At 49.1% G+C, this 15,683-nt stretch overlaps 1 protein-coding gene across 15 annotated transcripts in view; it reads left to right on the top strand.

The window, feature by feature from the left end:
* The window catches only part of MSI2 (musashi RNA binding protein 2), a 403,404-nt gene that overhangs the window by 138,602 nt on the left and 249,119 nt on the right, over positions 1 to 15,683 (top strand). For all 15 annotated transcript variants that reach the window (XM_081585317.1, XM_081585313.1, XM_081585312.1 and 12 more), the window contains one exon: positions 4,376 to 4,468. In XM_081585317.1, coding sequence (XP_081441443.1) covers positions 4,376 to 4,468 — 93 coding nt within the window. The remainder of the gene's footprint in view (positions 1 to 4,375; positions 4,469 to 15,683) is intronic.

The raw sequence follows: 15,683 nt of genomic DNA, 5'->3' as shown, positions 1-15,683 counted from the left end.
TCCATTCGTCTGCCAGTGGACACCTAGGTTGCTTCCATGTCCTAGCTATTGTAAACAGTGCTGTGATGAACATTGGGGTACATGTGTCTCTTTCAATTATGGTTTCCTTGGTGTGTATGCCTAGCAGTGGGATTGCTGGGTCATATGGCAGTTCTGTTTCCAGTTTTTAAAGGAATCTCCACACTGTTCTCCATAGTGGCTGTACTAGTTTGCATTCCCACCAACAGTATAAGAGGATTCCCTTTTGCAGAGAGGACTTTTTATAATACCAAGGACTAGAGAGTCGGGGGCTAGTGAGTCATGAGGCCTGATTGTTGTTTCCAAAGTCAAAAGAGGGTTAAAGATCTGGGGGTGCTGCATGGTTCCTGGGGTAAATAGAAGCCAAGACTCAAGGATGGGGAATAGAGAGGCATGTACACACACACACACACGCAAGAACACACATACATAGAAGTGAAACCTTGTGAGTATTGATGGGAATTTGAGGACCTTCATTCATTAAGAGTGCCCTGAGATGCTGGACACCACATTCCCGCCCTGCCTCTTCCTCCTCCCCTCAGCAGTCATGGAGGTGGGAACGAAATGGGAGAGCGTGATTCCAGCATCCTCCTCCACCCTCTGCGTCCCTCTCCAGAGTGCAGATCATGGAGCAGCGGACAGCCCATGTGGCAGTGACGCCACCAGAATCGACAAAGTGAAGCACTCTTGTTTCCCGCATCGCCCCTGGAGGGAGGGGTCACCTGCAGAGCTCCTCCCCTCGCTGCGCCCCTCCCCCCCTGAAGCCGCGACGTCGGCGAGCAGCTGACCAAGTGTTGCCCACCTTCCCACTGGCTCTTCATGTTCGGAAGATTTTGATTAAATCAGTCTCCTTTCAGTGTTTGCTCAAGAGTGGGCCCCATCTCCGCAGCTTAGCTGGTTCCTGGAGAGGATGTTTTAGTCACTTGAACACTTTGGCGCATTGTCTGGGGCCTGGAATTCCTCATCCTTGTTTTAAAAATCAAGTATTTTAAGATTGTTTTGGGACTGTGTAGATTTATAACTGGGTGTCTTCCCCAGCGTTTAGGGCTCTGTCCTGGTAGGTTTATGGCCGTAGGGCAACGGTAGAGGATGTCAGAGGGGACCTTCTTGTTTCACCAGTTACTGGGGAATGAACATGCTGTTGACTTGTGTTATTTAGAATGAACACATGTTGGTCGTTTAACTCGGCGTCCGTGTGAACGACTGGAATAGAAATAGGGCCAGCTGTCTACACCCACCTGGCTCTGCACCGTGTCTGAATGAGACAATGGGGCTCGTTTTATGAAATGTCTCTCCAGAGTTACTTTAAGTTGAGAATTCCATGAGTGCATGTTTGCAGATCACATTAGTGTTTCTTTATAGATATTTAATTGCTTTGCTGGAGCTAAAAAAAAGGAATGAAAAATATAGAATGAAACTGTTGGGAGTCTTTGCCAATCTGAAACCACGTGGAGATGCTGGAAAGTGTTTTTGAAATGACAGTGGAAGAGAATGGAGCAACAAGAGTTGATTTATCAAAGTGTTCGATAAAAGGTTTCTTTCTACTGCACGTTTGTTCTGAGCTTGAAGGAGGGATTTAGTAACTGACTTTGGATTCAGGTACAGTGACCATGTATTTAGCATCTCTGAGGTGTCCCACTAGACACTTGGGCATATGTTGTTTAATTTAACAGGAATCTTGTGTGGTAGGCTAATTACTATATCTCCATTTTAAAGTGGATTAAACTCCATATTATATTAGAATGTAAGTTCCAGCACTTTGCTCGTAGTATTATCTGTTGAATGAATGCATTAGGAAAGTTAGGTTAGTAAAATTTGGCGATTAGTGAGTGTAGGGAGAGATTTAAATGAGATGAGGGCTTGGTGGAGCTTCACTGTGAAGGAGACTTTCTTTGACCCCCCAGGGAGACTGATGGATAAGCAGGCAGACAAGGAAGGAGAGGAACAAGGAGCTAGATAAGGTGCTGCCCATTGGCCAGAGGAGCTTCATAGAAGATCCTGGTGGGACCTTCATAGAATGTCCTCATGTAGAGTATCTCATCTAATCTCTCGTTCATCTGAAAAAGATGAAAAAAACAGTAAAGGACGATTTTAAACACCTGTGCCAACCACTGCCTGGAGGTCCCCAGCAGTGAGACGTATGAGAGTCATCAGGCCACGTGTCCCTAGACAGTGGAGGACGTCCACTCCGGGGGTGTTCCGGGTCGGGCTCCGTCCGCGGGCTCCAGTGGCCTGGGTCCCGTCTGGGAGCCACTGAGCTGGTGTGTGAAGCCCCGGGGTCAGGGAGCCTCCCTGTCGGGGCCGCTGGGCCCACAGATCCAGGAAGGTTCAGGGTTAGGTGGAGCTCTGGTAGAGGACCACCCGTGCAGAGCCCAGAACCCAGCCCCGGTGGGGGTACTGTCTGGGGTCATACTCAGAGTGAGACACAGGAGCCAGGTCCCCAGCGCCTGTCTGCTGAGTGACTGTTAGACTGGGTTGTTGGTTCCTTGTCTCCACAGATGTATGGGGAGACTAGGTGATAAGTGGTCCAGGCAGCCACGTCCCCCAGACTCAGGCATCCTGCATCGACTTTTCGTAGACATGTGTGATGTGGTGGGTGGCTTTTCTTTTTAATGTTCTCAGATTCCTCTCAATGATTTAGTTTTGGGTTTCAATCTTGGTTTTCTTTGTATGTTCTCATCAAACATTTTCCCCCCTTGCTTGATGGAGGTATAATTGACAAATAAAATGGTGAGACACTTATAGTGTACAATGTGATGATTTTTAAAAAAATGCTTTTGTTTGTTTAATGTTTGGCTGATCTGGGTCTCCGTTGTTGCGCAGGCTTCTCTCTCATTACAGAGAGCAGGGTCTCCCGTGTAGCTATGGTGCTCGGGCCTCTCACTGTGGAGGCTTCTCGTTGCAGAGCACACCTCCAGGATGCTCAGGCCGCAGAAGTTGCAGCCCATGGGCTCTAGAGCGCAAGCTCAATCATGGCGCATGGGCTTAGTTGCTCTGCAGCGTGTAGGATCTTCCTGGATCAGGGATTGAACCTGTGTCTCCTGCATTGGCAGGCAGATTCTTTACCACTGAGCCCCCAGGGAAGCCCTCCGATGTGGTGATTTGATGTGTTTGTATGTATTGTGACAAGAGTCTACCCATTGAGTTAAGATGTGTTTTTATTGTGTGTGACGAGACTGGGGAGATCTGTGTCCACTGAGTTTTCCATTTTTTAATTTGACGTTAAACAGAAACCAAACAAAACAACCCCCAAACCCACATAGCCTAACTTAGTTTTCAGAATAAAATTCATTTTGTTGTCTTTCACTCTCCCATGTAAGATTTTTGGTCCCGCTCTGAAGAGCTGACATCACTGAACTTACGCCTCCTTTTGCTTTAGGACTGCTGGGATTTTGAAGGGGGACTGTTTCAGAAGTTCATTTGTTTTTGTATCCACCAAACTTCAGGTGTGGGCTTCTGTGTGCCTGGCCGTGTATATGCACTGCAGGGCATCCTGAGAAGAGTCAGGAGACAGTGTGGGGGAGGAGGTAAGGAGAGCAGGATTATCACTCACTTTAGCACCAAGTGGAAAGTAGTGAGTGTGTGAGAGGCAGAGGGGCATGGCATTAGGGGGCTCAGAAGTAAGAGATGCAGCTTCTGGGTGGGGCGACCATATAGGTATTTGGCATTTTGGAGAAGAGCGTGGGATCTTGGAGGGTAGTCAGCTTGACATGGGAGGTACAGGCGTGGAGAGGTCTCCCAAGGAGAACCTGCAAGGACAGAGGTGGGGAGGCCTGGGGACCAGCTGGGCTTGACTGAGTGTAGGACACATCAAGGTGAAAGGCGAGAAATCCAGAGGGACAGGAGCCCTGGAAGCGGGCTCGGGGGTCTGACCCTCCCAGTGCCTGTTCTGTTGGCAGACACAAGCCAGCACCCGGAATGGCTCCGTGCAGGCAGTCTGCACAGAGTTTTGAATTACGTGTGAGTTTCTTATTGACACATTTTATGGGTACTTTCTGGGCAGCATGTCTTTATGCACATAGTTCTCCTTTGTTCACATCTCTTCGGTTTAAAATAGCTCTGACGTGTGACTTCACATCATAATGAAGCTGTGTGTTATGGCCAGTGAGGCTTTGAAGTCCACTCTCCATCTGCATGAAACTCCAGCTTTCAGGTTGCGGCCTGAAGGCCTAAGGTATTCCTCGTGACTGTCTCTGGCATCCTGAGACGTCTGAAGGGCTTGCTCTGAGCGGCTGAGATAGTCCTCACATCGCCTTCCTCTCTGGAGAAGTATGCAGAGAGGCTTGTTCAACAGCTCGGTGAGCGTGGCTTCGGATAACCAAGTTAACCCATGTCTTCCTCTTGTCATTTCTTGCAGATGGTCACAAGAACAAAGAAAATCTTTGTAGGAGGACTATCTGCGAACACGGTGGTGGAAGATGTGAAGCAGTATTTTGAGCAGTTCGGCAAGGTAAGTGGTGCGTGGGGCTGGGGCAGCCTCCTCTGTCCTTCAAAGTGGCTGCTGTGGCCCCTGCCTTTGCCACGACTGTGTCCTCAAGAGCCTCGTCCGTGGACTTGGCTGTCGAGATGTAAATGGGATTCGGCAGGAGCCGAGATGGAAGAGCCCGGCTGGTGGTGGGCATGGAGCCCTGTGCGCCATCAGGAGCAGGCAGAGAGGCCTTAGAGTGCGGTTTCGCCGGCCTTGGCTGGTCGTGTGGGGCCTGGGCCGGGAGCTGACGGGGGCAGCGCCAGCTAGGGAAGAGACTCTGAGCTGGGAGTCACAGGGCAGGAGCTCTTGCAGAAGCTGGTCTCTGCGTCAGCGCTGGGCTTCGTTCTGGGCCTTTCTGGAAGATGCACTGAGAGAGGAGGCTCCCTGGGGGCTGAGCCCTCCACCCCTGTCAAATGCCTGAGGAAGCCCAGGGAAGATGCTGGTCACGAACCTGTCAGAATGTCCAGGAGACAGCAATGCAATCATCCCCTGGGCTCTGCTGTGGGATTGGGCCCAGAGCGACTCAGGAGGCCCTAGAGGAGTCAGGAAACTGAGCGAGAGAGTGCATGTGAGAGTCAGACAGACAGACCGGGTGCATAACCGTGGGTGATTCATTCAGCCCCTTTCTGGTTGGCGAGGAGGCCCCATGGCCTTGGAGGGTGGGTTCTTCCTGAGGGATCCTGTTCCTTGGGGGACTGTTTCCCCCGGGCCCCCACAGGGCGGCTTGGGGGGGCGCCGACCTTGCTGGCTGTCGTGCGGTGCCCCTCCGCGGCCTCTGTGTCGTTGAGCAGCTGTGGACCTGGTCCTGGGACCACAGGTGTGGGACAGGCTGCTTCTGCACAGGCCTGTGTCGTGTGCCTGCCGCCCCCGCCGCAGGGTGGGTGTGCAGAGGGCTGCCTGCCCAGGGTCCTGGAAGACACTGTCCTAAGCTCCGTCACTCGTTTCCCCCGTGACACTTGTCACACGTGCCCTGGGTGGTAGAAAGGCAAGGCTGCCCACTGGCTGGCCTGAAAGTTCCATGCCTCCATTCGTTTGCCTGCAGTGATGGCCAGCTGTGAGCCCATCTCCGGGAGAGAGATGTTGTGGGCTACTCTTTGGGAGGCGGGCTTTGACCCCTAGGTAGCCTCAAAATGGGAGATTTTCCTGTTTCTGGCGTTCATCAATTTCTGCGTGGATGGGAGACCATGCTTCCCAGAACCCAGCCTCCTCCCGCCCAGCCTTGCTTTCCGAGTGGCACTCAGCTGCCCTTCCGGGTTGGTTATGAAAGGCTCCTTCCCCACGGCACTGTCTGGCATTGCCAGTTGGGGGCTGATTCATTCTGGCGGGTATAAAGAATAGCTGAGTGTGCTGATGATCGTGTCCGTTGTCTCGCTGCTCTTAGGACTGATTTAGAGCGCCAAGGGGGATGGGTCCATTCCCCAGCCCCGCCCTGCCCAGGGAGAGAGATTGGAAATAATTTAATGAGACAAACGCAGCTTGCATAATGGAAGGCTCTGGAGTGCTGGCCCTCGTTGCTACCGTTTCCGCCTGTAAAACCAGGCTGGGGGTAGTGTTTGCAAACACGAAGTGGGATTTCTTTTTCGAGCCATAACCTGCCTTGGAATCTCATGGGCCAATTTGCGGGTGTCAGGAAAGTTGAAGCTGCCCAGATGGGCTGTTAGAATATCTCAGACAGGCTCGTACTTGCCACATCTCCACACATGCCCGGCGCTGGGCCTCCCCCTCTCTCTCCTTTCTCTCTCGCTCTGTCTGTGCGTTGTCCTTCATTAGCACTTAGCGCTGTGACTCAGTCCATGAGCGGGTGGCGGGGAGCGGCGTCTTGTCTGCAGATAGCCACGGACTGTCTTTCCTGACTTGGCACTTGCCAGGTCTGAAGCTGCTCAGTTAATTTTGCAGTAATACCAGCGGATTCCAGCAGGATGCGTAAACCTACCAAGTGTTTCGTGGAGGGACCAAGGAGGCCTTTGAACGTGTCGCCGCCCTCACACCCTGTATGCTGGTGTGCTGGCAGCCTGGTGTGCTGGCAGCCTGGTGCGTCAGTGCGCTCTGCGTGCTAGCTGAGGCTGTATCCAGAGGAGCCTGTTCCTTGCTGGGCTGGTGGCTGCTGTGACATGTGTGTTCCCTAGCGCAGGGCCTACTGCCTCTCGGGATTCTGGTATAATTCACTTGAATCCAGAAGGATCCCAGAAGGGGACACCCTGCTGCTGGGCCTCAAGGGCCATGAGTGAGCCCCACACCTGTGAAAGGAGTAGCAGTAAATTGACAGACTGGTTGAGGGAAACGGAAAAACCACACGCACACACTTGCATCAAGCTTGCTCACACACCTGTACACACTCCCCACTGTGTCAGGTTGTTTGGGGCTCTTTTCAGTTGGTTAACTGCACATCAGGAAGGTGTAATTTAGTGAATAATTTAGTGAGTTCGTGTTAAGTGTTGGATATGGGCCAGGTCGGGCTTCCCTGGTGGCTCAGACGGTAAAGAATCTGTAATGCAGGAGACCCAGGTTTAATCCCTGGGTTGGGAAGATCCCCTGGAGAAGGGAAGGGCAACCCATTCTAGTATGCTTGCTTGGAGAATTCCATAGACAGAGGAGCCTGGCAGGCTATAGTCCATGGGGTTGCAAAGAGTTGGACATGACTGAGAGACTAGAACTTCCACTTTCTTTCTTCCATGGGCCAGGCCATTGATTTACATTATCTCACTTAATTCTTCTCTGGGGTGCTCGTGGGGGCCCTGCCCATTTTGTAGATTGTTAAATAGAGTCTTGATGGGACTGTATCTTTGACTCAAGGTCACAGCTTCCTGAAAGGTCACAGACTTCCCCTCTAGGCTTGTCTAATAATAGAACCCAAACTTTAGGCCCTGTTTCAACTGCTTACTGACTCGTGAGATAGACTTAGGACAGGGAGCATGCCCAGGAGAGGCAGAGATGGTGTCCCCTCTGGGTGCCCAGGGGCAGTACCGGGGACCTGGGCCTGCATGGCCTCCTTGCTTCTGCACAGTGGATTTAGGTGTCCCCAGCAGCATGGCACCCCACTCCAGTACTCTTGCCTGGAAAATCCCATGGATGGAGGAGCCTGGTGGGCTGCAGTCCTTCGGGTCGCTAAGAGTCGGACACGACTGAGCAACTTCTTTTTCACTTTTCCCTTTCATGCACTGGAGAAGGAAATGGCAACCCACTCCAGTATTCTTGCCTGGAGAATCCCAGGGATGGCGGAGCCTGGTGGGCTGCCGTCTGTGGTGTCGCACAGAGTCGGACACGACTGAAGCGACTTAGCAGCAGCAGCAGCCCATTTGACAAGGGTGGACAGCACAGGTCAGGGAGGTAAAGTCTCAGCAAAGGTCACCCAGGTAAACCAGGCAGTGTAACAGCCAGAATGCACACCCCCCTTCCTCCCAATCCAGAACCTCCCACCCCTCCACAGCCTTGATTCAGAGTCTGCTGTCTTCTTTTCAATTTTCCCTCATTGTCAGGCCTCTTTCCTCTCCCTCTTCCCGTCTTGCCTGAGGTGGCAGCTGTTTGGCTGTTCATTTCAGGTGACAGTCGGGATGGGGAAGGTGGCTGTCCTGGGGCTGAGCTCGGGAGGGCTGAATATGTCATTACTGTGAGTGGAGTGGGTGCAGGACTGCACACCCAGAGCTTGAAATAACTACACTTGGAGGCTTGTAATTGCCTTTGGTGCTTTTCTCCCACTTGCTTCCAAGAGATTTACAACCCAGCCCCCAGGTTAGGGGTGTTGCTATTTGTTCCTATTTAAGATGAGACTGTGCAGTCGTGGCATAAGGACTCTGCTGACTTTGGTGCCATTCTCACCCCCTGGGTCGTTATTCTGGCCCCCTTGTTGGAGTAAAGTAAGAAGAGGTACCCCAGACTCTCATACTGGGCATGACCGCACCTTAACATGTGGCACCTTAACAGGCCAGTTCTTTCCTGGCCTCAGTTTCTCACCCCAGGGAAGGGCATGGAAAACATGTAAAGGATTAGATAGTAAATCTACCAGCTACTCACTTCCTTTGTACAGAGAATGCAGCTGTAGCCAACATACAAACCATTGCTTGGCTTTGTTCCAATAAAACTTTATTTATGAAAACAAGTTTGGGGCCCCATTTGGCCCATGGGCCGTGATTTGCCAGCCTCTGTACTCAATTATTCCTAAGGTTGGTTTCAGGCTTGAAAATTGAATAATTCAGAAAGTGTTTAAGTAAACTTACATAGATAGATGGATAGATAGGTATCTACGGTATCTATAGACTGTAACCAAGACAAGATGTTATCAGTAGTAATGAGCATGATGTACTAATAGTAAACAAAACAGCTGTAACCATGGTAGAGTTAATTTCTGCACTTCAGGATCCAGGGACAATGAAGGGATTCTCTATTTGGAAAAAGCTACCATTTAATAAACTGGAATCTTCATCCTTTGAGTAAAGTCTAGGAAAACTGTAAACTATTTCCAATTTCTTATTACATGTACTAGATCTAAATGAAGGAAGATGCAGAATTTGTGAGGTTGAGATGTTAGTATGAACTTCTTTACTGTGTTTTGATGTTTCTGAATTAGAGGGTCATGTGCTTTGTGCTGAGGTTTTTAATGCATTAAAAACATCTGGTTCTTGGGGATGTCAAGTGAGGTGGGTGGAACATTTCTTATGCAGATGAGGAAGCTGATGTTGAGAAAGGTCAGTAAGTTGTCCACAGTCGGGCAGCTGGCAGAGTCACTCATTTTCACCCAAGTTCAGCATTTATAAAACCTCATCTCCCACTTTACCACGGAGCAGTCCGCATCCTCAGAGGGAGAAGGTTCATTTGTCAAGAATGTTGATCTACGGTAATTTATTTTACTGCTTCAGGTTTCCTAGTGGACGTTATCTGTGCTGACGATTTCATGCCGGCAAGAATGATGTATATAGACCACTCCGAAAAATGGCACGTAAATGATGCTCTCGATACATGTACACAAACCCCGACCATCCATTGGGCTGTTGGGCGCTGTTCCCCCCGCACGGTCGTCCAGATGAGCCCGGCGTGGCGATTATTAAAAAGCCCTGGGATCAAAGCAGCTGCGTGTACCAGAGCTTCCTCCTTCTCCCCTTTAGGCCCCTCTTGCAAGTACCGGTTTCTGAAATTCTCACTTATAGGATTTGGGAGATCAAAAAGAGGCCTTTAAACTTAATGAATTCTTGGCTTCGTCCCGGATGGAGCCGTTGTGCACCTTTCAGCCGTTCACCTCGACGAGAAGGCTGCTGGGTGCGGGCTCGCTAGGTAATTCTCACTTTATATAACTCTCTGAAAGCAGAGCAGCCCGCATCTGGAGGCTCCCAATTATACTTCACATGGTGAACTGTGTAATTAGTTTGGAAGACTTACGCTTAGTCATTGGTTTATCCTAATCGGCTTTGGCTTTCCCCACCAACAAAGTGAGCTTATTTTGCTAAGCTGAACCGACTCTGCACCCTTTGTTCCAGCCTTTTATTGTCTCATTCCTTTCATTCTGTTTTACTGCCAAAGTTCTGTTTCATTAGGCCTACAAGTCATTTCCAATTCAGTGGGCTGCTACAATCCAGCCTTTATCACTGGCTGCCCTGGTTCCCATGTCCCTTCTGGGCCAGTGCCCGAGTGTGCGGGTTTGACGTGAGGGCTTTAACCCTTTGCTGGGCCAGCCCCTCACCGTGGCGGATGGGAGGAGGAGGCCCTGAAGGAGAAGGAGGTCTGGAAAGTGCCCCTCTTCTCATCGAAGGCGAGCCCCGAGGACATGAGACCGAAAGGGGCCTTTGAGCCCTAAGGGAAGTTAGCTTGACTTGGAGAATGGTGCTAGAAAACTTTGAGGGCGAGGGTAGGGGAAAACATGGGAAATAAGAACGAGTTGTCGGCTTAATGTAATGAGATCTCCTCATCGATTCCATTTGTGTGGGGTCTGCCTCGTCTCTTCTGTCTCCAGGTTTTACGCGCGGGCACAATGCGGGCGCCCCCGGCCGCCACGCAGATGTTCCCGTTGATGCTGTGTGTGTGTGAGGAGAGAAGAATCTAGAATAAAAATATCGTAAAGCCTTTGAAATGGGAAGGGCAGGAGATATATGCGAAAATAAATAAGCAAGCCACTGTGTTCCTGAGAGTGGACTGATTTTATTGGTCCTAAGGCAAGCTATAGCTAAACGGAGCTCTGTGAGCTGTGCGGTTCTTTCCGACCAGGCCTGGAGAACAAAAGTCCCGTCTGTCCTTTGTGGGCTTCACGGCCCCCACGGGGCCAGCGTCCTCTGAAGTGGTTTGCACACACGGACTCCCTGGAAAGTGAGTGGTCGGCATGCCGGGCTCGCCTGTCACCTGTGGGCCTTCGCTCTGGAGGGCTGTGACGTCCCTCGGACCTTGACTTAGGACTCCAGAGTGGACCAGGAAGGACCGTTTGCTCTTTCCTCCCTGACCAGCCATGCTGAAGGCTACTTGTGTGTTTAAATTTTCTTCCTGTAATAGCTCAGAACAAGGCCAACGCTGTCCTGGTGTTGTATTAAATCTCTGGCTGGTTTGTGTCAGTCTCTCCCTTTGGAAGTGTGTCATATGGGAGAGGGGACTTTGTTTTCCCTGTGGCCCCTGGCAGAGCTGCTGAGGGCAGAAAGTCACTGTTGGCAAACAGGGGACTGCTGCCTCATCTGCGGGCCTGAGCCTCCTGGGCCAGGTGACGGCAAACAAACAGCCCACAAGTAATATGACCCTTGGGCTTTGCAGGTAAACCCTCTTGCCAAACAGCTTTCTGTTTTCCTGGTGAACTTCTTCCTCCATTTCTGCTGCAGCCCGTGGAGGAAGTTGAGTTAGAAGCAGATTGATTGAGCACCCCAACCTCACTTCTCCTAAATCCTTTTTTTTTTTTTCCCCCTGCTTAAAAAAAGGAGCTCCTGAAATAGATGAGTGGGTTTCTAGGAAAACTTTCCATTTCCCTTTTAGTGTATAAAATATAGCCAGCTGTTGTTAGGCAAATGCATCAGACATTATTATTGCTCGGTTAACAGTGTTTTAAAATATACAAATAGAAAAATAGGATGCCTTCTGGATCACAAGCTGGGAAAACTTTGAGATTATGCTAATCACATGCGTATGCATAGTAGGTAGAGGAAGAAGGCACAAACTTTATGCCAGTGTGTTTGTACTGTGTTTCCCAGTGTGGTTTAGCATCACTGAGTTTTTATAGGGGGCTCGGAGAGGAAAAGCAGGGGCAGGAGAGCCCTTGGGCAGGAAGGAGTTAATGAGCCTCCGGAGAAGGGTTTAAGGGCTCCTCCAGCTCACCTTCCCAGAGCCCTCCTGGCAGCTTGAAGACGTCACTTACAATGGAGTTGTTAGCATGAGAAAGAAGCCTTTCTCCCACTGGATGTACTTCAGTGGGAACTGAAAGTGTCTGAGAAATCACGGTTCAAGCTTGTGCCAGTGGGTGCAAGGAGTGGTTCTTACGAGGAGAAAGCTCAGTTCATTTAGACTTGGCATAGGAATCGGATCCCATTGTTTCGTGGAGTGAACACTGATACGGAGATGTCTGCCCACCCCTCAGCCCACCAATTGGGTACTCCATTACATGGGTCGCCTATGCTTTTCTTTTTTCTTTCTTTCTCTTCTCCCTCTTCCTCCCCCCCGCCCCACCCCCGCCCCGTTTCCTTTGTCCTCTGAGAATTAGTCTCTCTGTACAACGTCTGGATTTGTCAGGTTACCACCCTCTAAATTTTTACAGCTCTGTATATTCAAACTTGGTATTTGTGAATTAGCTGAAAATGGGCCGCCCATCAGTACTTTATTTACATTCGAAGCCATAAGAGTGAGATCCCCAGAAAAAATGTTAATATGCAGGCAGAGGCAGAAGGGGTGAGTTTCTGACTGTTGCTAACCTCACTGCTGCCTTTAAAACCAATCATGAGGCATACGGCTGATATTTAATAGCTTTTAGCTGATTATTTTTCTTCTCCTCCTCTTTCTTTTCTATCCAAGTTGACCTGGGTGTACTTGAGCGGAAATGAAGTCATCCAAATGCTGAATTAGAATAATCACAGGCCTCCAAGAATGAAATGGAAGCAGAGATTAAATGGTAGAGGGAAAGCTGGCATTAATAAGCAGCGGGAAAACTTTGCATAAAATAAATAGGAGATTTGATAGATTGAATTTGTATGTGCGGTTTCCATTTTTTCTCTACTCCGTATTGTCTTCCTAGAGTCGAGTTGTTGGCAGAGTGGGATTTGATTTGCCTCAAGTCCGCATACCTTCTGCAGCCAGGGTGATGGTCCTTTCTTCTTCAGGGGATGTTTGTGTGACCAGGACGTTTCCAGGGTGGAAGAATCTGGGTAGAGGGGCCCTTACTGTGAAAGGTTGGTGATTACTCATTGCAAAGTGCAGTGTTTGGGCGCTGGGGGGGTGGACACAGATGGAAGATAACACACAGCAGGCAGACAATGAATATTATTGATGGATTCCTAATTGTAAGGAGAAGAACAGGGCTGAAAAAGGTAGGGTGATCAACCGTCCTGGTTTGCCTAGGACTGAGAGATTTTTCAGGAGCTCAGGACTGCAAGCCAGAATAAATCCCTCACCCTAAATAAACAGAATGTGGGAGAAGTTGAGATGCTTGGCCTGAAACTCCAAAAGGCATGAAACTTTTGATCACCTCCAGCAGATTTAAGTATTCCTTCCTGTATGTTCCTTAACACTTACTTTGTAACTGTTTACAGTCTACACTCCTGATTTAATTCAGCCACTGCGGGCGGGAGCCCACACAGGTCAGCAAGCATAGTAAGTGGCCTGAGAAGGGCAGGACAGACAGACCCACAGCCCCAGGCAAGGGCGGCTCATCTGGATGTGGAGTGTAGGATCCCTATGGGCTCCTATTTGGGGATTATTTCTGTCTTTTGAAAATAAAAATTTCTGCCCTTTGTAGCAAAAAAGTGAGTTTCTTGTAGTTAAAGAGCAAAATAAGGCTTTAATTATATTCAAAACAAAACAGCAGAATGGTTTGTTTACAGGAAGTCGTTTTTTAGGTGGTCTGTCATGGAAGATGTAATTTGTGGAATCGGATTAGTTGTAAATTAGAGATTTTTGGTTGTTGAGGTTGCTAATGGTCTTTTTATAATTGGCAGCAGAGGTAAATATTTTCAGACTTGCTTATTGTTTGTAGAGTGTTATTACTTGAAAAAAACCATTTAAGGTGCTTTTCCCTTCAGGAAATACATAAATAAGAGTATGGAACGATCAGAGGCAGTCTTCCTGGTCTTCTTACCGGCGTTCTTAGGGAACTGCAGGAGAGCTGGGTCAGCACCGGAGAGAGAAGTGCTGCGGTGGTTGTGAAGCAGTTTGCTGATTCTGGTATTAAAAACAAACAAAAAAACGGCTTTCTCTTTAAAAAAAGACCACCCCAAGTGTAAATTGGTGCAGCCACCATGGAAAACAGTATGGAGGCTCCTTTAAAAACTAGAGTTGCCTTAGGATTCAGCAGTCCCACTCCTGGGCATATATCCCGAGAAAACAATAATTCAAAAAGATACGTGCACCCCTCTGTTCATAGCAGCACTATTTACAACAGGCAAGACAGAGAAACAGCCTAAATGTCCACTGACAGATGAGTGGATAAAGGAGATGTGGTACGTGAACACAGTGGAATACTTCTCAGCCATAAAGAAGAATGAAGTAATGCCGTTTGCAGCTGCATGGATAGACCTAGAGATTATCATACTAAGTGAAATAAATCAGAAAGAGAAAGATAAATATCATATGCTATCACTTATATATGGAATCTCAACAGAAACAGACTCACAGACATAGAGCATAGACGTGTGGTTGCCAAGGGGAAGGGGGCAGGGGAGGGTTGGATTGGTCATTTGGACTAGTAGATACGAACTGTCATATATAGGATGGATGAACAACGAGGTCCTGTTGTACAGTGTAGGGAACTATATCCGATGTCTTGTGATAAACCATAATGGAAAAGAATACGTGTGTGTGTGTGAAAGTGAAAGTCGCTCAGTCGTGTCCGACTCTCTGCGACTCCATGGACCCCCAGTCCATGGAATTCTCCAGGCCAGAATACTGGAGTGGGTAGCCTTTCCCTTCTCCAGGGGATCTTCCCAACCCAGGGATCGAACCCAGGTCTCCCGCATTGCAGGTGGATTCTTTACCAGCTGAACCACAAGGGAAGTCCAAGAACACTGGAGTCGGTAGCCTATCCCTTCTCCAGTGGATCTTCCCAACCCAGGAATCGAACCAGGGTCCCCTGCATTGCAGTTGGATTCTTTACCAACTGAGCTATCAGGGAAGCCCATATACATACATACATACATACATGTATATATATATATGTGTGTGTGTGTATATATATATATATATATATATATATATATATATATATATATATATAAAACTGCATCACTTTGCTGTATACCAGAAATGAACACATTATAAATCAACTATACTTCAATAAAAACTAGAAAGGAATACCCTATTTCCTTTATTGATAGATGTGTTTTAGTAGCAAAAAGGAGGATTTATTGATGTCATAGGTCTCCATTCCAACTAAGTTGGCATATGTTCCGTTCAGAGATTGCAGTTCGCCCAGACTTTCCACGTGCCTTTTGACTTAGAACTGTCCCAGTGGCCCTGTGGGGAGGGACGACTGTCCCCATTTGGAAGCTAGGAAAGGAAGCCTGGGAGAGCATGAATGACTTGCTCGGAGCTGCAGACAGACGACGGTGGACCCCGAGTGCAGACCTGAGCCCTAGCCAGGAGGCCTGGGCTTGTGGCTCTACCACGGCTGCTGGGCTGGGCCACCTCCCTCAGGGGTGTGGGCGCCGTGGCCAGCGGTGAGCTGGGCCATAGGGTGTCTGTGGCGCATCTTCCGGAAGCTGGCTGTGACTTTATGGTTGTTTGTTTAAAACATATATTATGTTAGAACAAATATTATGGCGTGAACTGCAAAATCTGCATAATTGTTTTTGAAAAACCCTGAGACTTGGAGACATTTCAGGATAGCTGCTGGCTGTGACAGGCTCTGTCCCCCCTCGTTCTGGGCTGTCTCTGGATTTTCTTGACGTTACTCCCGGTAAGGAGCTCTTAGGTAGAAACGCTGGGAATCAATACTGTGTAGCGTGGGGGTTGGCATATTTTTTCTGAACAGGACCAGATAATGACTGTTTTCGGTTTTGTGGCCCAGATGGTTTCTCACAAGCACTCAACT

This window comes from Giraffa tippelskirchi, chromosome 3 (assembly GCF_054371585.1).
Source record: "Giraffa tippelskirchi isolate mGirTip1 chromosome 3, T2T-mGirTip1v1.2.pri, whole genome shotgun sequence".
Lineage (NCBI taxonomy): Eukaryota > Metazoa > Chordata > Mammalia > Artiodactyla > Giraffidae > Giraffa > Giraffa tippelskirchi.
This window is presented reverse-complemented; position numbering and strand designations above follow the sequence as displayed.